Source organism: Mugil cephalus, chromosome 15, assembly GCF_022458985.1.
Source record: "Mugil cephalus isolate CIBA_MC_2020 chromosome 15, CIBA_Mcephalus_1.1, whole genome shotgun sequence".
Taxonomy (NCBI): Eukaryota; Metazoa; Chordata; class Actinopteri; order Mugiliformes; family Mugilidae; genus Mugil; species Mugil cephalus.
In genome coordinates, this window is record NC_061784.1 from 10,854,273 (window position 1) to 10,876,597 (window position 22,325).

The following is a 22,325-nucleotide window of genomic DNA, read 5'->3' on the forward strand; positions in this document are numbered from 1 at the left end:
CTTTCTCCACATTTTTATTATTACCCTTACTCGAGTAGATGTTTCTTGTTTTAATCAAGTGAACTAACTGTGACCAAATATCTTTCTGTCCCAAATTTCCACCCTTTGTACGTTTGTAGGGACATAAATCATTTCAACCAACCTTGGTCCCTGTCTGTGGCTGCTACTGTCAACACTGTGGTTCCCGGTCCTCGGTTTTCCATCACCTGGGCCTCGAACTCCGCTCGCTGGAACACGGGAGCTTCATCGTTCACATCAATCACCTGCACGCACAACACCTGAGAGGTGGAAAGCTGAGGTATCCCTTGATCCTCCGCCACAATTGTCAGATTGAAGACATCCTGCTCTTCACGGTCCAGGGCTTTAAGGATGGATAGAGAGCCTGCAAGGGAGAAATAAATATTGTGAGGAGTGAATAAGAACTTTCTAAAAATTTTCCCTGATAACTATGTTGTTTAATTTACTTATTCCTTTTTCCCAAACTGTTTTTTTTTTGTGACTGAGTACGTTTTCATTTCTGTGAACATCCAATTTTCTGTACCTGAAAAAGGCAGCATTTGTACGCCTGGAGGCCTAGTAAAAATAAAATTCTCTACAGCTTTGCTTTATGAGATTTTCCACAGTAGGAGCATAGGCTACAACTACTTCATTATTCACTTCTAGACTTCACTTTAAATGCTCATTCAAAGATGAGTGTACCGCGGTGCTATATCTGATAGTATGTATGATTACTGCAAAAGCAGGCGAACACACAGAAGCCGCGCTGCTACGTCGAACCATGTAGCTCCCAAGTCAACTCCTGACCTCACCTTTGGATGTTGTTTTTACCCATCCCCTGTGCAGCACTGTAGTATCTGTTTACTTTTAAATCTGCAAGGCATTAGCTAGCATGCGTGCATGTGTATTTTATGTAAATCACGCTGGTTCAGATAGGCTCTGTGAATCAGACCTCCACTGCACAGACTCTGGCTTCACTTACTCTCCTACCTTTTATGTCTGTATCCCACAGCCCTGTCATCACCCCGGCTACAAGGAGGGTCAGCCAAAGTCAGAGGAAATATGAAATTCGTGTGTGTAATTTTCACAGCAGTGTACACGTTTAGCTGACATGCAGTGCCTGAGAGACATTCGTAATTTATAAATGTCACAGCATGCCAAACATTCATTGTGTGTTGACTGTTTTGTGAGGCTGGATGTCTGTGAGGTCTGGCTTGCTCCTCCTGTCTGCTCTATCTGTTTTCTACAGTTTTGCTGCACTGGTACCGGACATATGATTAAAGTGTAGAGTAAGGTTTTCAAGGCGTTCACGCAATGAGCAGTAAAGCACCGCTAATGTGAAATAATGGAAAGTTGGCAAGGCAGGCATGTAGAGTAAGTGGCAATCAGTCTAATGATACCCCCCACATTAGCCAGGCAGTGTGGTAAATGTCTCCACAGTACGTGCTAATCCGTTATTACAGTTATTATTAACCGCAAAGGTAACACCACGCAGTCCAAGAAGCGAACCAGAAGTGAAATCAACTCCAGTTAATACACACTTGACAGTAATGACGTAAAGACTTTTTTCCATCTGGAAGCTGCATTAAGTGTCTGTCTTACGGTTCTTGATCCCATCCCAGCTAAAGCTGAGCACGCCTACACCGCCCAGCTCCAGCGATGAAGAGATTAGTCATAAACATATATCCAAGATATCAAGGGCTGTCCACAGCCCTAGCCCAAATAAAGTTCAGTTCCCATGAACAAATCCATCCGAAAAAGAATTATTGAAAGCATTATTGAAATGAAATATTGCTGCAAGGCAGGGGCGTCCAAGTCTTTTTTCGTCGAGGTCCACGTACGGAAAAATATACGAAGGGCTGGGCCAATCTGGTGAGATATTTCGGCAAATAAGTTCTGGAAAACAGTGCTAGAGACAGGTGTATATTTGAAGTTGTTATACAAATAAGTAATTAGACTTATTGACACCTGAATACTGTGGAATATATATTTTTAACTCATTGCTACTTACACCGATGGGGCATAACATTATGACCACCTTCCTAATATTGTCTAGGTATCCAAAACAAAATGTTGAGGCTCATCAGAGAACGGTCATGGTCTGCTGAGGCTGTCCTCTGGTGCCTGGCAACAGGATGTTGTTATTGGGGGCCTTTGGGTCCTATGGGTTGAGTGGAGGGGCCTCTGCGGATCAGGCTTGCTCCAGTGCATCCGACAGGTACTAGAACTGTTCAGTTCGGTCGGCACCAGTGTACGTCTGGTTTCAAAGCGTCATTGTATATTATTATCACAGCAACAGTTTAATTGCATATCAAAGGGATTTTTGGTTTGGATTTTTGGTTCTACCATTTTTGGTCACCTGTTGTGAAAGTCTGCTTTGATTGATCTTGTTTTGTGGAGATGCAGCAGTTGGCCAATGGGCCGTACTTTGGACACCCCTGCACAAAGGCGCTGAAATATTCTCCGCTGAAGAGAGTTATGAGTGTTAAAGCAGTTAAGACGCCATAGATGCAGCAATTCTGTGTTTAATTGTGATCTTATGGAAAGTTTTGTTCATCCTGTCAGCGTCCATGGGTGGGATGCGTGTTACCTATAAATCATCAAATCCCACGGAAAAAAGGCCACATCCTAAACCTGCTGTGTTAAATCATTCAAGGCAATATTGTAAACACATTATGTGATGAATTTTACTCAAATTGTCCCTTGAGGCCATGTAAATTGAATATTTATGGGGAATTCCCTTTCCCCTGATATAACCATTAACATACCCAATGTTTTTAGATGTGATGTCTCACTCTTAAGATTAACTTACCAGTGTTGGGATTCAGGTTAAAACGACCGGCACTGTTTGCCCGCCTGGATTCTGTATGAGACCCTGCCATTTTCTCCTTCATCGTCATCTCGAGCCATCACGTACAAAATCACAAACCTGTCAGTGAAGACACAAGCAAAATGTTATGTTACAAAAAGCAGTCCAGATGATTAATGCGGATTTCTTTAACCCTAGGACCAAACAAAGAAAGGCTTCCTGGATGGTCCTTTTCTTTGTCGTCTGAGCTGCGACTGAAGGAAACTCACCCTACAGGTTGATCCTCCATGACGCTGACCGCGGACGGAGAGGTGAACGCCGGAGCGTTGTCGTTTTCATCCGTCACATACACCCGAGCGGTGACCGAACCCCAGCGCCTCTGAGAAGGATCCACTGCCTGGTCTGTGGCTCGCACCACAAGGTAGAGGGAGGGAGTGGCCTCACGGTCTAACTTCTGCCCCAGGGTCAGGACTCCGGTGGAGGGGTCGAGGTTCAGGAGGTCGGGGGAGTCGGGCCAGCAGTGCTCGATGGAGTAATGGAGCTCACTGTTGGGTCCACTGCCATCCTATACAGAAAAGAGCAGATGAATTCAACAAAAGGAAGTGAACCCTTAACAGTTTTGATAATGTCGCTGGTGTGTTTTAGCTTTTTATTTAGAAAGCTATGGTAAGTTTTCCTCACCTGATCCACAGCCTGGAACGTATATATGGAAGCCCCTGACTCTACGCTCTCTGGGATCACAATAGTAACAGGGTCTTCTGTGAACTGGGGGGCATGGTCATTGCTGTCCTGCACATTGATGTCCAGTTTCACCATGTGGCTGCTGGGAAACGCCTGTGAGAAGTCAGACACCTCTATGTGCAGTGTGTACCTCGACCCTTTCTCGTAGTCCAGCTCCCGTACGAGGTACACGTCACCCTTTAAGCGGTCCACCATGAAAGTCCCATCCCGGTCTGTCCCTCCCACTACCAGGTAGGTAACCTGGCCTTCCAATACAGCAGGTCCCTGCTGGTCAGGGCGGACTGAACCGATGACGGAGCCCGGGGCCACTCCTTCAACGGTGTTCAGGGTCATAGAGAGAACATTGGGCTTTGGGGCAGACTTGGAGCTGCTGAGAACCTGAAGGAAAGGAAACTAGGGTCATATGGTTTGTTGTTCTTCACATAATAATAGTGAGTCTGATTGCAGTCTCAAATAGTTTTCTTCAATCATACATGGATGTGTTCCTGAACTGAGAGAAGCAATGTATTATATCAAAAGAGAATAGAAGGCAAGTGTTGTGGTTTTTATGTTACTGATGTTTTTTGATGTTCTCCAGATTGTGCAGATATATGGCTCTAACCACAGCCCATCCCCAAGCACAGCCTTGGGCTGTAGTCTGTTTCTGTTTTGTTGTTACTGCTACAATAACCCTCACAGGCATTCTTATTATACATGAAGTCATTATATGCAACAAATCCATCCAACAAATGTCTTGACACTGCAGCATTCTGGTTTCAAAGGGAGAGCCAAGCTTTTGTGACCTGTGACAAAATAATGAAAGGTGGGAAAGCAGGAAAAAAAAGGTAATCAAACTCCATTAATCCACAGTCGAGTTCAAATGGTGGAAATAAATAAGTGCCAGAGGTACTCTGACACCTCAGGAGCAGATCAAAGTGCCGTGAAGACAGCAAACATGAGCAGATTTCAACGAGCTCTGGTTTGATCATACATAAAAATTACTCACCCAGCCGAGTTGCATGGAATTGCGTTTCTCTAGTGTCTTTACTGAACATGAACGACTACTATAAAGGCAGAAAATGAGGAAAGTGATTCAGATAATCTGTATAATTTAGGTTCTATGACTGCCCCTATGTGTATTTGCAGATAAAATATGTATGTACATAATATAATATGCACTAATTTTTCAGTTTTGTTTCATTACGGGGTTGCAGCAACTAATAATTGAATACAAGCTGTGTTTAAGCTGCAAATATTTACAAGGTCCGACACTACTGACTGGCAGGATAAAGCTTGCCATTTTCATAGCTATTTGTTCAATTACGTTGCAGCCATATCAATTATCTAGCCGTTCTAGCAACTGTACTGAACCATTTCAACATTTTTCCCTCCAATGCTTTTTTTCTTTATAAGCTAACTCATGTGTACAGTAGTACTTTGTGTACAACAATATCCCGGGGTCTGATTTTACCCGCAGTTTTGTGAAACGTTATCTCAAAATCATTACTCGGAAATGTGACCTCATGCGAGCGTTTGAACGTGTCATTACAGTGAGCGTGCCTGCGTGCGTGTATGTACAGTACTGCTGCCTGCTACCGTACTGTGGCGTATTCCCTTTCTCTCTCTCTGTGCGATTCGATGCAGCTGGCTCTCATCAAATCTCATCTGGGAGCATTTGATTCCAAGGTGCCTGTTTCCCCTCTGTCTAATCTCAGTGTCGCACAAGCGGCGCACAGGGCGAAATCTAAGGCAAGCACTCCTGCAGTAATTAGCATCCTTTTCCTCTCTCTGAAATCACATCTCGCAAAAACACAGGGCTCAAAGCTCCACAGTCAAAGCAAACCACCACCCTTTCTCTGGCTAGATGCCTCAGTGGCAGACATTCCTGCTTCCTGCTGTTGAATTCCCGATATCGTATGTTGATATGCAGGACTGACCCCCCTGCAGAAAGTTCAGGGCATTAACTCACTCCGAACCGTCTCCCTCCTGCAGCTCGGCCTTTCTCACCACGGGTTTTGGTTACGCCAATAACCTTTGGATCAGGAAACACACACTAGATTGGATAGATTCTTCTGTTTATAAAAGCGCGGCTTTAGTTTCCCTCCTTCTCATATTTACCTCCTTTTCCAACTCCTGCGACAGTTATACTGCTCATTTTCCGCACGGATCGAGGAAATTAATCACAGGAAGTAATGTGAAAGAACTGAGGTAATGCGTAACGTGACAGTTGTAGGTTTGGTCACCAGACTGGGGTTTTGTCGGACACCCTTTTTGAAAATACAATAAGCGGGAAGCTGGACAATGGAGGAGGAGGATAAAGAAACTGTAGAGAGTACCTGTATCCGTAGCTGGCAGGTGGAGCTGAGGCCCGGCGTGCCGTGGTCAGCGGCGATCACAGTGAAGGCGTACTCCGCTCGCTCTGCCCACCTCAGAGGGGAAGCGGTTCTGAGCTCGCCGCTGTTTGGGTGGAGGGAGAAACGTTCTGCTCTGGGGCCTAAGTATGTGGGAAGGAAAAAAAGGTTATCAGTGTATGGCTGCGTGAATACAACAGCGGGCAGTTAGTCTGCAAATATGAAGAAGTGCAAATATGAAACTCACCGGACAGAGAGTAGTATACGGTCCCATTCTCTCCCTCGTCTGGGTCTTTAGCCATCACTGTCCCAAGGACTGTCCCAGATGGAAGACCTTCCATCACCTATAATGAGGAAATGTTACTAATTCCAATGTGTCTTTCCAGAATGCTACGGCTACACACATAATTTTCCTCATTTCTGTTCCATTTATACTAAGAATTGTTCCTATGAAAGAAGAATTAAGTTGCAAAAAGTTATTTATATATATATATATATATATGTATATATAATACTTACTAATTCCCCTCCATTCTCACCTGAAGAAGCAGCTCCCTGTCTGGCCTGGTATGAGTGAAACTAGGTGCATGGTCATTCTCATCCAGCACAGTGATATGAGCGGTGCCAGTGGCGCTGCGGGGAGGCGTCCCTCCGTCCTGTACGACAACCACCAGCTGATAGCTGGACTGTTGCTCTCTGTCCAGGGCAAGGCGGGTACTGATTTCACCTAAAGCATAAAAGAGAGGGAAGGGAACAGAGGTAGGTGAGTAATTCCAACATGAAATCAAAATCAGGACGCGCAAACCATCAATTCCTCAAGAAAATGAAACCGGTATTGTGCCGTTACCTGTTTGAGAGTTAATCTGGAAGTGCCTGTCAGTGTGAAGAAGCCTGTAGGTGAGGCGAGCGTTTAGTCCAGCGTCTCTGTCCGTCGCAGACACCCGGCCAAAGCCTGTTCCTGCCAGGAGATTCTCTCTGACAGCCAGGAACACCCTCTCCTGGCTCAGTCGTGGGGAATTATCGTTCTCATCTGTGACTGTCACACGGACAGCAGCGCTGCCAGTTCTCCCCGTCCCTCCGGGGCCCGACGTGGCCAGGACGGTCAAGAGGTACATGTCTTTGACCTCTCGGTCCAGAGAGCTGCGGACAAAAAGCCACCCGCTATCTGGCATGATGCCAAAGCCGGCGGCGTCTCCATCAGGCCGGAGGCGGTAGGAAATGGAGGAGGAGGACGATGATGAGGAGGAGGAGCTTCCACCATTCCCAGAAGACTCTCTGTTAAGCGCTCGAACTTGAAGGAATCGCGTGTTGAGGGGGGTATTTTCTCGAAGCTCCACGCGATACGTCAGGGTGTCAAAGTTGGGGCCTTGCGCGTCCTGTGCCTGGATGTGGACGACGAGGGTGAATGTGGAGCTGAGCTGAGGGGCTCCGCCATCCTTGGCGACCACCTGGAGGTCGTAGCGTGGGACACTTTCGTATGACAGACTCCCGATCAGACGCACCTCCCCACTGCCCCGGTCAACACCGAACGTCCTCTGGCCACCGCTGCCCGCGGCCCCCGCGGAGACCAGGTCAAAGCTGAGCTGGCCATTATGACCGGAGTCTTTGTCGGAGGCCTGAATACGGTAGATGACGGTCCCCATTTTGGTGATCTCGGGCAAAAGCAGGGACTCTGACGAGGAAGGGAGGAAGGTGGGGGCGTTGTCGTTGACGTCTGAAATGGTAATGCGCACTCGGCTGGTCCCGTACGCCGGAGGAGAGCCGAAGCGCGCCTGGATCTCCAGGTCGAGACTGGAGCACGTCTCATGGTCCAGAGGGAGGGCAGTGCGAATGGTTCCAGAGGCGCTGTCCACTGTGAAGTAACCGTCGGGGTCTCCAGAAGAGATGGAGTAGAAGATACCCTTGGAGACACCTGAATGTAAGATAGAGAGGAAAGGCAAGAAAATAAAATATAATTATACAGGGTTTAGCAACAAAATGACAGGAAGAAAGCATGCCAGGGGTTTTATAAGCCATTGTTCCACTGTCAGCCTCGTACAGTAACACAAGTAAGAGTAAATGTGCATCTGTCCACTACACCACTGATCATTCTGACTCCCCCTCACGATCACAGCCCCGTCCAAATCCATGTCTCCATCAACAGTGAGAGAAAGGAAAAGTCTGGCGGCAGTGAAAATAATCCCCAGTAAAGCCCACGCTGCGTGATGGATGTAATTTCTGCACCAAGTGTGTGTTCTCGTAGCTCCAGCATTCGTTCAAACGCTGCGAGGTGAGGTATCGCACACTCTCAGCCCATTACTGCATTTCTGTCCCGGTATTTGTCGGAAAGACGGAAACACATATAAACGCTTCTAACTGTTGAGTCACCTCGGCCTTAAAAACAAGCCTGAAAGACTCACAACGACATTTAATCGGAGGACAAACGTCTTCACCTGTTTTGGTGGCGGCGCGCACCACTCCCACCGCCGTCCCCCTGAGCACGTCCTCGGGCACGGTGAAGAAATACTGCGCCTGCTCGAACACGGGAGACGCCACCGAGCCCGCCACCACGCTGACGTTCACCCGGGCGTTGACCGGCGCCGTCAGGCCGCCGCCGTCCTCGGCCGATATCACCATGGAGATCACCGTGTTGGCTTTGCCGTGGAGCGAGCGGGAGAGAGAAATCACACCTGCAGCGAGAGGGAAAAACAGAAAAGACAAATCACTTTGCATTCTTTGGTTTTAAGTTACCCCCCGACTAAGTGACATGAGAGAAAATATGACCTAATCAGTGAAGTTGATAAAACGTTGTACGTTTGAACAAATGTATAAATACTGTTGGAGTATGGGTCCCTGTTTGCTTAATCTAGCAGTTTTTTATTATTATCACAGACCTTACAGAAAATGTAAACAATGCTTCTTCTTCTTTATTAATGCATGCGGCATGCAGTTTCCTGGAACAGCTCAAGGCTAAAAGACAAAGTGTGCTCCCGACTCAGTCTTGACCAAGTGTCTAGCTGATGCAGTATTTGTTCTAAATATTTGGGTGTTAGCACCATACAATCCATGGCCTACGCACACATTTGCACCTTTAAGACGTTGTCGTAACTCGCCGCAACGCACCTGTGTCCTTGTTGAGGGTGAAGAAGTTGGAGCCTCCTCCAGGCACCGTGCGGTAGGTCACCCTGCCATTTTCTCCAAAATCCGGATCGTTGGCCGTCACCTTGACGACAGAGGTTCCCGGGGCGCTGTGGGTGCTGAGACTGACTGTGTACAGGACAGGGTAGAAGGTGGGACGGTTGTCGTTGATGTCCACCACCGAGACCCTCACGCGGGCGACCGAGCTCAGGCCCCCCTGGAAAGACACAAAACCACAGAAGAAGCCGTGATGATGCAGCGGACCTTTGCGGAGCGAAGTCCATCGAGACGAATGGCTGGTAAATTAAAATAGCTGTTGCGGTTAAATCACGTCCTGCACGGTATATTTCCACAAAGACAATTAGTTTTGCTATCCCTTGGTGAAAAGTGACAGTTCGGGACTTTCATGTCGATAATCCGTGGCAGTAGATTTATGTCACGCTGTAAAGATGAACAGATGTAGAGGAAGACAGAAGGATGACTTGTCTGCGGAAGATCCCTAAAATATGGAGCCAATCAACTATTGTATGCATTTGTCAGCGAGGAGCAGGGTTTGCACTCATTACACTGTATCTGCGAGCTTAGTTTTATGAGACCATTAAAATCGGGGACAAAGAGAACAGACACCAGCTGGATCAAGCTGGGAATGTGGGAATGTGCGGCGGATACTACTGTGACTAATAACATAAGGTTGTGTGTCTATTTTTTTATTGTGGAACTGAATGATACACAAGAGAACGGATGCTTAATTGCTCCTTATTTTTAGTTTTCAACTGGTATTTAAGTGCATAATTGATGATTAATTGGCGCTTTGAATGTAAATGGGACTATTGGGATGATCCTTGAGAGTCTGGTACGACTTCATATTCAACTAAAATCGTATCAGCATCTAGTAAAAGTTTTTTCAAAGAGACTTTTTAACTGTTTTCTCTGATTGCTTTGCCATGCTGTTTCTGTTCCCCTTGATTTCTGAGACACCGAGTAAGAACAGGATGCTGCCGTCTTCCTACAACATGTCCTGGATGTCACTTTGATCGGATTCATTTGAGTTTTGGAGCTTTGATCAGAAGGAGGACTACAGATCAAGCAACGCAACATCAAATGATACACTACACCAGCGTTCCTCCTCAGGCAAAACAACTATTTGATTTGACTTTAGTGTAGTTTGACTTGTTGGTCTCCGATCGCTGTTATAATAAATTAGAATTTGATTGCAAAAGCCAAAAAAAGAAAGAAAATAGTTAAACATTTCGGAAAATATGATCGTTTTCTTTGCTGGCAAGCATCAGATGAAAAGATTGATGTCATTTGCACACGTTAAAAAAACGAACAAATCAAATGAATGCGGGCTGAAAACATGAAGTCAACGTGGAAGTGCCCCAAACTGCGGTTCCTAGATTGGCCACCTGAGACTACCCCAAAAGCAAATCAAACCCTGTAGACCCCCAGGTTAAATTACTCAACTGTACAACAGAAATAAACACATGTAAAGCCTTATATATCTCAAATGTTAAAATAATTAAGGTATTAATTTTATGCGTAATTAAGGGTGGAGCTGCTTTCAGTGACAGTTGGGTTGATTGTGTACTTTTTTGGCTACAGGTTGTTAGTTGTGTGGTCTCTTGTCTGCTGCTCCATCCCTTCAAACATTTTTAAATTAGAGAGTTACGAGGAGACAGGAGAGATGCCAAGATGGTGACGACCATCGCCACCAACACTGAGCTTCAAAACCAATCAATGGTTTAGTCGCAACATAAATCCATATATGAATATTGAACACTGTATTTGTCCCATGTTTTCACTCTTTGCGCTAAGCTAAGCTAGTTTGCTGGGTAATATTGAGGCACTCTGTAGGTCTTGGCAGAGGTAATGCAAAAATCTTCGGTTGATTAGCCATTTTTTATATATATTTTTTAAATTCCCCCCTACATATGTAACTTTCTTTAGATAAACATTAACATGAGTCCAACATATTTTAGTAAGGGCATAAGGGGTAGCTTAATACTGAATGCAAAATGATACTATTGTTTAAGTGTTAAGTGTCCTCTTACTCCGTCAGTTGCAGTTACAGTCAGGTCAAACTTGTCCTGTCCCTCATCCCGGTCCAGAGTTGTGCTGGTGCACAGCTGGCCAGTCTCCTTGTTTATGGTGAAGTGGGCTGGTGCTGCGGTACTCCCAGAGCCGGAACCCAGGGTGTAAACTATCGTGCCGAAGGAACCGCGGTCTTCGTCTGTGGCTGACACCTGAGGGAAAAGAGACATGTGTTAGCGCGGTCCGCGGGTGCCAAACGGCCCGTGAGACATGAGGATTTCAAAAAGCACCGCAGCGGTTCCCAAATTCTGCATGAAAGAAAAACCTACACGTGTCACGGTTATTATATACGAGCCGAGGGCCTTTCTGTTATCACAATAATGTCCCATAATACAGTCACCTCGTAGGCTCACGCATCTGCTCTTGTCCAAATATCACACACCATAGCACGGCTTGTTATGATTTCCAGAGTACTATAAAAACGAGCATCTGCGAGAGCGATTCACTTTGATAAATCACAGTTATATGGTAAGTTAAAAGAAATGGACAGATGTACCCCATGGTGCCGCTGAATATACTGGCAAAGAGATGGATGGCGCAGTGTAACCGTGGTTACAGAAGGAGGGAACTGAGGGAGAAGAGAAGAGAAGAGAAGAGAAGAGAAGAGAAGAGAAGAGAAGAGAAGAGAAGAGAAGAGAAGAGAAGAGAAGAGAAGAGAAGAGGGAGTGTCTCAGGGTCAGGGGTCGACAAAGGCACTTATATGCATGTTAGGAGGTCAAGTGACGTGAACTGGTTTTCAAAATGTGATACGGGGCCGACATAAACACACCACTTAAACACACACCTCAGACATTAATCCTTACTTCATTTTCCTCCTACAAAGGTCCGTCTCGACCCGACCTTTCACCCATTCGCTCTCATTTACCTAACATCCTTTTCCCCGCCAGACAAACACAGGAGCACCCCCAAACAAATAAACGCTGCGCGCTCCGACAAAACCTATTAAAACACGGAGGAATCCCATAACACTGCAGAGATTTCCTCGCAAAACACAAACGGGAAACGTCCCGCGCGCTCTGGGGTCCTGCGTCCCGACTGGGGCTTTACACATTGTTTGGTGGCGTTTATGGTGCTTGTTATGGAGTTTATGGAGCATTCTAGCTCAGATGTCGAAGCCTTGAAGGCGAGCCAAGGACAAAGAAGCCTTATGACATCACTTCCTGCCTGTCAATCAGAAGGCAAAAGCAACGCATTGTATGAACTGCTGGACTTCCAAGAAGCCTTTTCTGCTTTGATGTAAATACTGTTTCAAGGAAGAACGCATGATACGTAATGAAAACCCAAAAATACCTAAATATGCAAATGAGCTGTTATTTGATTAATTAACAGTTAATAGTCAGAATATGAGGGGAAGTCAACTTTAAGAAACCTAAACAAATCTGTGCAATAAAATATTCTATAACTTATGAACAGTAATAAAGCATAATGAACAAATCTGTCTTTAAAAACCTTCAGAATACAAATAAAAGTAAAACTAAATAAGTAGAAAAGGTAAAACAAAAGTCTGGACCTTAAAGATGTTGCAAAATTTTATCCATTACAAACCTTTTCAAATTCCCCCAGTTCGTAATTTACTTAAGAGAAATTCATTGATAGTAAAAGACTTCTGAAATGTTCTGTTTAAGTAATTCTGCTAAGTTGCATTACAGGAAAAAAAAAACATTTCCAACAGCCCAATACCTACAACTGAAAAGTAAATGACAAAAACAACAACTTTGTTTTCACTTGATGTGATTCTCTGAATAGGTCAAAATTCTCACATTACTACAATGACCGTATATCTTTTAACGTACTTATAGAAAAAGACACATTTCTTCTGCTTGTACTTGTTATTTAATGAGGTCATCACACGTCTGATTCCTACATTGAAACCTGCCCTGGCCCTGAACCCCACAGAGGACAAGACCACCATAGCAGGCATCCGGCCGGCAATTGCCTCCCTCCCATCCCACCAACACATGTCTTCATCATTACACTTACCTATTGGCTATGGACACACAGAAACACTACCACCTTGACTCATACTATTGCTCCTAAAGGAAATTAAAACATGGGAATATTAGAAAGGCGTCGTTGTGGGATTTTAGTCTCAGCCTTACCATGGCTAGACAGTTGTGGTTTTTTGAGGGGTCACACTGCACTTCCCTTTCCTCTGGTCAGTGTTTACACCTGGGGGTTTTAGATCACTGCCTGGACTTCCTACAGAGTACAGTGTTGAGACTATCTTTGGGATCTAGGCTCATGTCTCAGTGTCCATCGTATCTTCCGGGCTGTCTGTGGCGGATTAGCCACCTGTGGGGATGAGAACGGGACAATTGTGAACGTGCTCACGAGTATATGATGACCCCATCTTTTTCACTAAATCTAATTAAAAAGGATTTAAACGCCCATGACCGCCCACCTGGCCAAAGGGTGACTTCATGGTCACCTCTATCTATACCCCACAACAAAGATGATGAGAGTTTTCCAGCCTGGATGAGGCCACAAGGGAAGTTCTCTTGGTCATGTTCGTATAACTGGACAGAATACATGAACATGCTTTTTAAAAGCAGGCTTAGACTGGAAAGGCTGGGAAGGACTTGCATAAAGGCTGGGAACAAGAGTAAGAGCAGGACATTGATTCTCCACACCCTGTAAAATTTAAAAACCCCAAGCAGTGTGGTATGGATTCTCCATGCTGCAAGAACTACACTAGACAAACACAAGATCGGACTAGAAAATGGCTATGCAAGGATACCGTGGGAGCAGTTAAATAAAAGATGTAATACTGCTACATACTATATAGAAGACAGTATGACGGCATTTTCCTCACTAGTGCTTAGTTTATACGACCCGGTCGTGCAGGTTGGAACTAATCAAATACCAAAAATTACTCTTAAATTTTTAAAGCAATCTAGTAAAGACACACTTTTGACGTGTCTTCTTAAATCAAGAGATCTGCTGAGGCAGACAAGGGAGGAAAGCCTCCCACACCGGAGCCTGTTTTCTGATCCATGAGCGACTAGCCAGCCTCGGCCCCGCACCACTATTCCTCATCATACTCTCCAGTCCAGTTGTCCGACTGTGATAAACACGCACTTACGTACATAGCAACACAAATACAAACACCAGCTCATACCTTTCAACATCTAAATTTATTTTAACTGCTGAGTAAGGTCTGTTTGCATAGCGCTTGTCTCCATGATATTTTTGGTTATAGTGCGACATGAATCTTCCACATTTACGCAGACTTTTGGAAGGGCAGTCTAGCTGTTAAAGCAAGTTTTAAAATATGCCTGAAATAGTCCTCTAAACTCATATTTTAAAGACTTACATGAGTATATTCTCTATTATATCATACTAATGGGATTTTGGAATTTGATTTTCATAGTAAGTAAAACTAACGGCTGCCTCGAAGGTGGTAAATGCCTGTTCTGTGGTGTCCAGCAAAGCTAAGCACAGCATACACAATTTGGAGTTAATGGGCTAAATCTTGCAGAACCACCGGTGTGGTTCCTTCTTTTTTTTTTTTTGAGCCCTGATATCTGATGTAAGAAAAGGTTTTCAGAGAAAATATTTGAAAAACAAGCCCGGGAACTCACTCATGACAGCATGTTAAGACAACAAAAATCAAAGCGAGCACAATCAGCTATTGCAATGAAAAAGCGCCGTGTGTGTGCTGGGTATGTCTGGAAATTTGTATTCAAATGATATAATATGATGACAGTTGCTTGTGCAGACAAGATGCAGACTTATGATAGGAACATGGCTAAAATGAGTTTGTCTTAATGACATACAGATTGCGCAGTTCAGGATCATCCTATCATGCATTATCTTAGATGCTAGCTACATGGAATCCTTGAGGAGTTTTAGGCTGCTTAGTGGAGGAAAAACCATCAAAACTGAAACTGAACCATCTGCCAGCCACTCAAACTTGTAATACAAGAAACATAACTTTGATTTGCTTACTGTGTCGTACACTGACAGACTACCATACATCTGTTCAAAGACAGGACCTAAGCTTGGTGAGAACTATGTGAAAAACAGTCAGGAAGAGCGTGCCGAGTATCGAATTCAGCCAGGACTCAGGCCTGGAGCTTTTCCTCCATAGAGGGCCATTCATCCCTGGCCGGGACAGTAGAGGAGCCATCAGTCACTGGAGCATTAGCAAAGATCCAGACCTCATCACTCACTTGCTTCACTCTTATTCACAGCCCCCGCTTTCTCCTTCTTTCTGTCTGTTGGTATGGCTGCCTTTCCATTTAGCTTTTCTCGTATGCTCCCACTGTCACTTTCAGACGGAGTGGATGTCTCACCATGGGTCCACTCAGATCTCAGACACACACCTCAATACACATCACCTAGATTCATCTGTCAGTGTAATTTCATGTTGCGGAGAAGGAGTGGTCTCCTGTCTGGAGGGTGGAGCAGTTGACACCAGCGAGCCAAGATCTTCTCTTTTGTTCTGCCCACGACGTATCAAAACCTCAAGAGGACACACGAGCTGATGTGTTCCAGGTTTTATTTGCTTTTACTTCTAAACTGGAATCTGTTTTCATCTTCTCACCCCTTTCCTTCTTTCTCTCGCTACGTTCACAGCTTTGTCCCTATTGCCATACTCCATCTCTGCTCTCTTTTCCACTCCTCTATTCTCATCTTCTCCAGATGTCGGCTGTGGTCCAGGTCGATTCCTGCTGCTCTCTGCAGTTTGTCTCTGTAAAACATCAGTTAGTGTCAGAAGGAGTCTGCGTGCGGCTACTTCGGACTCAGCTGCAGTTCGGCAGCAGCTCGGGACTTTTACAGGTTCTTGTGAAAGAGAGTTTCTATAGGCCTTCGCAGTAAAACCTATAAAACCCAGAGATCTAATCTGGCTCTTTGTTCTGACTGGTGCAGGTCTGAATGCCTACAAGGCCATCATCAGATCAAACAGTGGCCTAACACAAATACTGTGCACCGATTGAAGGATGCTTCCAATATATTGCAACTAGGTTGTGTTTCTTACTAGACATCATTTCTGTTGGTTATGTAATCTGTGCTTTAGCTAGAAGCAATACTAACCCATACAAATCACATCATTCGTAACTCTGGACCCCTTTTAACATATTTTTTGTTTTAACAACAAGTGTCAATCTCAAGTGCCAAAATGTGAGTCGAAAAGCCAGTCCTTTCCTGTACAGTACTTATTCATTAATACACAGCCATAATCTGACGCAAAACTCCTTTAGAAGCCAAGTCCAACTGGAGAACCGACCAGCAGACCAGCGGTCAGCTACTACCTAGCCTAGTCAGCAACAGTAGGTAAGAAATGATGGGACATGCGACTACACTTCAACTAAACATCTCTACCTTCTGCTAGGATCAGAAATAAAACACTACCGGACACCAGCTAATTAGCCTAGCCACGGAAGTAAAACACTAGAAAACATCAGCTAATTAGCCTAGCCACCAGCAGTAGGTAAGAAATGATGGGACAAGCAACTACACTCCAACCAAACATCTCTCCCTTCTGCCTATATCAGAACTAAGATACAACCAGCTATATAGCATAGTCCACAGCAGGAGGTAATAAGAGGTGGTGGTACAAATATACATATGTTTACAACGTGGTATGAAAAAAATGGAAATGTATTGGTTTCCCCATCCATGACAACTGTAGCTCACTTGTTTAAATAACATCAAGGCTGAAAGTTAGGCAGGTTGCTAGTTGTCTACCTGGGCTACACTCAATCACGGAGGTAGGAGGAGGTAGGGACTACCAAGATGGTGGATATCCGGTTCTTCCCACATTGAGCTTCAAAAACCCTTTTCATTAACGTCATTGAGTTAATATACTGATTCTAGGGATGTCACCACATCCTCTGACCTCAAAAATCACCCTAAAGTGCACAAGTGTACCACTATCAATGTATAAACTACAGGATACCTAAAGTACTCTTAGCAATAACCATAAAAATCTACTCTCTGGGTCTGGAGCTCGTGCACCGAATGCATATTTGCACACAAGCTGAAGTTATTTACAACCAACTGAAACAAGAGGCCGGATTTAAAGTTATAGGCGGTGATGCCGCGTCGGAAGGAGCTAAAGGACTCGTTTAACTTCAGCGCTCTCGCTTCCACTGACACATTCCTTTGCTCCCCGGTGAGCCACATTCCTCATATTAGGCATTTTCAAGTCTCCAAATCAATTTCTGCCTCTCGGTTGCCGATGAGAGGAGGCACTACGGGTACAATTAAGATGTATGGCAAGGAAGGAGAGAAGCAGAGCGGGGAGGGGAAGGTGGGAGAGGTAATGAAGGGGTGGAAATAGTTTGGCAGGGGAACAAAAGGAAGGGCTAATGATAACATGAGACCTTGAAACGGGAATGAGGAGGACCGAGGCCTCGTCTCCCTTCTCGTTCAGTCTCCATTCCTCCCTTGACCTGCCCTTTTCTTATATAGTGTCTCGCCTCTCCTCTGTCCTCTCCCTCACTCTTTCTTTCAGCACCCTATTACGGCAAGTGCTTGTTGTCTTTCATGTGGAGTTCACGGCTGGAAATAATTAGGAACATCAAACCAGTGAAGGGAGGAGGAGGGGAGGGAGGTGAGAGGGAACGAGCGAGACAGAATGATTTCTATATTTGGTAGAAAGAATGCTAATAGTATTAATGAACATAACAAGGGTTGATGGCGAGCGAAAACTCTCTCTGCCTCAGTCTCTAAAAAATGTGCATATTTGTATACACACTCACACGCAGCAAGCCAAATGGTAAACTACACTGCAGAGTTACAGCTTTGGCCCGCTGAGTTTAACATGCAGACATGTGGTGTGTATTAGGAAGTTTATCTTCGGGCTGCATCTGATGTTAAAGGACGCAAGGCATGGTTTACCCATGCTGGTTTAACAACACGCTGTCAGTGCGTGCGCCTGGTTATGCTCAAAACTCAAAAGCAACAAACAAAAAGATAGCAGGAATCTGATGCCTTGATTAGGAGGTACGTATCGTTTAGGATCAAAAACAGCTACAGAACCTGGGTCAGTGCAGCGTACTGCACCTTTCCCATCAAGCAGTAAGTCGACGCTGAGAAGAATAAAGCTCGGCTCCGTAGAGCAACATTACAGGTGCATAAAAGCAGCTATTTCTGACTTTTCAGAAACTGGAACCGCTGACTGTTTAGCACAACACCATCAATTATCAGAATTACTGGCACTTTAGTTTTCAGCTCACTGATTAATTGACTGACAATAGCCAAGAAATATGCGTGGTTTCAGTATATATGAGCCAGCACACCAATCAGGCACAGTATTATGGCCACCTGCCTAATATTGTGTGGGCCTCCTTTGTGCCTCCAAATCAGTTGTGACTGTCTAGGTGGGGGCCTTTGGGTCCTGTGGGTTGAGGGGAGGGGCCTCTGTGGACCAGGCTTGTTCCAGTACAACCCACAGATACTTGATCAGTTTGGGATCTAGGGAATTTGGAGGCCAGGGCAACACCTTGTGTTGTTTTTCATGTTTTTTTTAGTTGTTCCTAAACCGATTTTATGTGTGTGTGTGTCTGTGTCAGGCTGCATCCTGTTGGGGATGGTTGCTGCCTGGTCTGGTCTAAGTGGGTGGTAGATGTCTAAGTAACATCCACACAAATACCAGGCCTAATTGCCACAAGATGGTCAATGTTATTTACTTTTACTGCCAGCGGTCATAATGTTATAGCCTGATCAGTGTCTACATTTTCTTTCCTTGAGAAAAAAACACTCGGAAACAACGATTCATTTGCAACTGAGTAATTAGACCAAGCCTCTCACCGACAGCTCTGCCGATCGAGAGCAGGCTGCCATCGCTTTTCTAAAATTGTGCTGAAAAAGAAAGGAGACTGAATGCAGGTTAAAAGCGAGGTCAAGGGGAGATAAAAAAAAAAGCTGGTTACAGGGATGGGCAGGGAGATTAAGGGGAGCACAATGACTGATGACATCACTGCACTGGACTCTCTGGAGCGATAAGAGACGTGGGAGATTTAGATGGCAGCAGCCCCATCTTGTGCAAAGCCCTGCATCACGGCAACTCTCGTGCAATTTAGCATGTGGCCGCCTGCACTGTGCTATGTGTGTGTGTTGGTGGCAGTTTTCACTGTGAATCCTCTGGGCCCTGACTAACAGCTGGCCTAATCAGAGAAAAATAATCAGCCCTTTGTTTTTTTTTTTTAATCATTGTTAAATATTAATAGGCACTGAAACCCTGTGTCTCTGTCTCTGACCGAGGCCTCAGCGAGACTCTGGCTGGTGCAGCAGCTGCTGCTAGCAACAGTTCTCCACATCCATGAAATGCCAGAGATGTTATTTTTTCTAACCCCGACCCTGCTAACAGGGAAGCTAACGAGGAATAAGAGGTCAGTGATGAAGAGGGATGTGCCTGGAGAGACAGGATTGTCTTAAGTCAGAGCGCAGTGGAGGAAACGCGGCGACCAATCAATAGCATTCTTCGGCATCCGTGTTGCTTTTTAAAGCATAATTGGGGAAATCAACATAGCGACCTTGTAAATGATCCTTGGTCAGCAATCAAATTTGGATATTTTTGAGCTTAATGAGGCTCAGCGCTGTTACTGCGCTCATGAACAGTGCGACTGCTCTGTTTTATGTATCCTCGAGATATCAAATTACAGCAAAAGCAAAGCAAAGGGTGCTCAAAGACGAGACGCACGACATGAGAGAGCAAATTTATTTTTTTTCTCCGAGTCATCTGCTTTGATTTACACAGCGCCGTCCATGACAAGAAGTGAGCAGTGATGATCACTTATTGTCCTCCAGTTGTAATTTTGCTCCAGAGATGAAGAGAAAACAATAATTAAGGAGCACAAACATGGACTGAAGTTGGACCTCAGGCTGGGGACCGCTGTGCGAGACGGTCTGAGCTGTTGGGTTTGTGGATGAATGAGAGGAGGAATGATTGAGAGCGAGCGGCCCACAGCTGCCTCGGGGACACCACTCTGGGTAATTTTACGTCTTCAAGTCACTAAAACAGCAGCGTGTGTTTAAGAAGATGTGTCTGTGCTTCTGCTACAGCATGTCTCCAAGAATGGGAGCAAGACGTGTGTGTGCGTGTATATAGATATATATATATATAAATTTGGGGCATTTCAGTGGTTTGCGCAATAAAAACATGACAAAGAGATGGAGGGAATGTGGAATCTTTTTGGGGTTTTTTTTCTTTCCTCAACTGGCACACCGCAGGATTTTATTTTCTCTTCGACGAACGTGTGGGACTCTCAGACCACTGTTAAAAGAGTATATCATCGGGAGCGGGCGCTTGGAATTTGAGGGTTAGCATCTTGTTGTTGGTTATTATTTCCAGTTAGTGCTTGGAGTTTAAAGCAGCCCGTCTGCGTGGAGAGAGGGGAACAGAGAGAGAGATCTGGGCTCCATACATCCGTCACATTTAGCAGCACATCATCTTTTTTCATGTCAAACTATTGATACAGACAATGTTTTAACTCCAGGTTTTTTGAGGGTCCTATCTTTAAAACCCTCTCTAAGTGTCTGCACATGTGTGAAGATCTCTTCCAGGGGCCAATTTGTGAGGTTGTGGGCTTTGCAAATTTGGTACACCCACAATCAATGTGTGTTTGTGTGTGTGGCCAGACAAGAGTGAGTAGTTCTGATTATGGCTATTGACTGGTCCATCTGGGAAAGCAAAAAGCACAGAAAGGAGGAAATCAATAGGTGTGATTTTAACAGTCCATCACAAAGACAGCTGTTGCGGGGGAAGAGAATGTCAAAGTCAACCTCCTGCATATCTAAGATATTCCAGATAAGATTACAAGTATTTTTTTTTTTCCAAAAAATTTCCAAGCTTTGATGTGGCCAAGTATGTGTTTCTGAGAAATCATCTTTTATCTTTATGTTTACATTCTTCGCTCGAGTTGGCGGTTTAAAATAAACCGTATCACCGTCTGGGCTTTATTAATCTCAGACAAACTTTTCTAAGCTGGGCTCAGGGGGAAACCTCCCTGCCGTCGCAGTAACGCGGTTCAAGTTGATTCACAAATAGACGCGCTCACAATACCTTCTCGACGTGCTACACAAAGGGCTTATCCCTGTTGATTGCACAGCTTCGCTCCACTAAACCGAAATAGTGTCTCTAAGCCCGCGCGGCCCTCCGCCCATTTAGTCATGCTTCCTGGACGAGATCCCTCAGGCCTTTATGACCTCAGCCACCGGCCATGTCAACGGGGCGCTTCAGAACTGAGGACAATTAAAGGTAAATTGATTAACACCAGACGCCAAATAATGAACCTTTCTGGTTACGACCAATGAGTTTTTCTAACAACCACAGCCAGTGCGTTGGTGGGCAATAATTCCATAGTGTCCAACCAGCTTTTATTACGTTGATATAGTTATATCATTATGTTATTGGGTTATTATTGAATGATAAGAACAGTTTTTGCGCCGCACTCAACTCCTGTTCGTTTCTCGACGTACGATTTCGTCTGCGGATGAATGATTTTCAAACACAAGAAGTCTAAAACGTCTAATTGCCCAGTCAGTACGCTGATTTATTCAGGAACGTCAGCTGCCCGGTTAAAAACAGTTTAGAAATTTCTGAAGGAATCAAATGAATGAAAAATTGGCTTGTTTACCCAAACATGACAGACTGAAAAAGCCACACAAGTCTTTCCGCTACTCCCCGCCCCCCACCAAAAAGCTCAAAACAAAGCAGATTAAAAATGGCTGACTTCATCCAAACACGGAGGTAAACTCCAGAAATCATTTGTCATTGCCGCAATGATTTCTTGCCTCATGCGGCACTGACTGGGTCAAGGTTTTGTCGTGCGCCGCCAGATGGAAGCCTTTAACTCAAAGACATTATTTATCTTCTATTATCTCTGCCCAGGGGCTAAGAATACAATAAATCTAACCAAACTCGAGTTAAAGGATTCTACACTGACATGTTTCCAATTCAAACTAAATCATGGGTGTATAAAGTAAATGTGATTGAAACCAAGCACCCCCCCACCCCACCCCCCTACACCCCAACCCCACTCTGTAGAGCAGGAGTCTTCCAGGCTAGCTCGATTTTCTTCATATAAACATTTATGTTTCAGCGTCATTTTATTTCTCAATCTGTAAACCAACACCGAGCTATGTGGGAGGTTGACGCTAATAAGGCGCAGTGTGTTTATCGTTATAAGTAAGCTCGGCTTTATTGGGGACAGACTAAACTAGCTCCGAGTGTCCTTCAGAAATGGCCGTTGACAATATTAGTTTCAGGGACGTGCGTCTGTGCGCATGTG

General features: G+C 44.9%; 1 protein-coding gene across 1 annotated transcript in view; it reads right to left on the reverse strand.

Moving 5' to 3' along the window:
• Positions 1-22,325, reverse strand: part of LOC125020817 (protocadherin-16-like) — an 83,419-nt gene that overhangs the window by 9,866 nt on the left and 51,228 nt on the right. Inside the window, 12 exon segments of the mRNA XM_047606339.1 lie at positions 143-382; positions 2,810-2,846; positions 2,848-2,926; positions 3,076-3,371; positions 3,488-3,925; positions 5,863-6,020; positions 6,125-6,221; positions 6,417-6,604; positions 6,725-7,789; positions 8,310-8,546; positions 8,980-9,211; positions 11,046-11,237. Of these exon segments, the coding sequence (XP_047462295.1) occupies positions 143-382; positions 2,810-2,846; positions 2,848-2,926; positions 3,076-3,371; positions 3,488-3,925; positions 5,863-6,020; positions 6,125-6,221; positions 6,417-6,604; positions 6,725-7,789; positions 8,310-8,546; positions 8,980-9,211; positions 11,046-11,237 (3,259 nt within the window).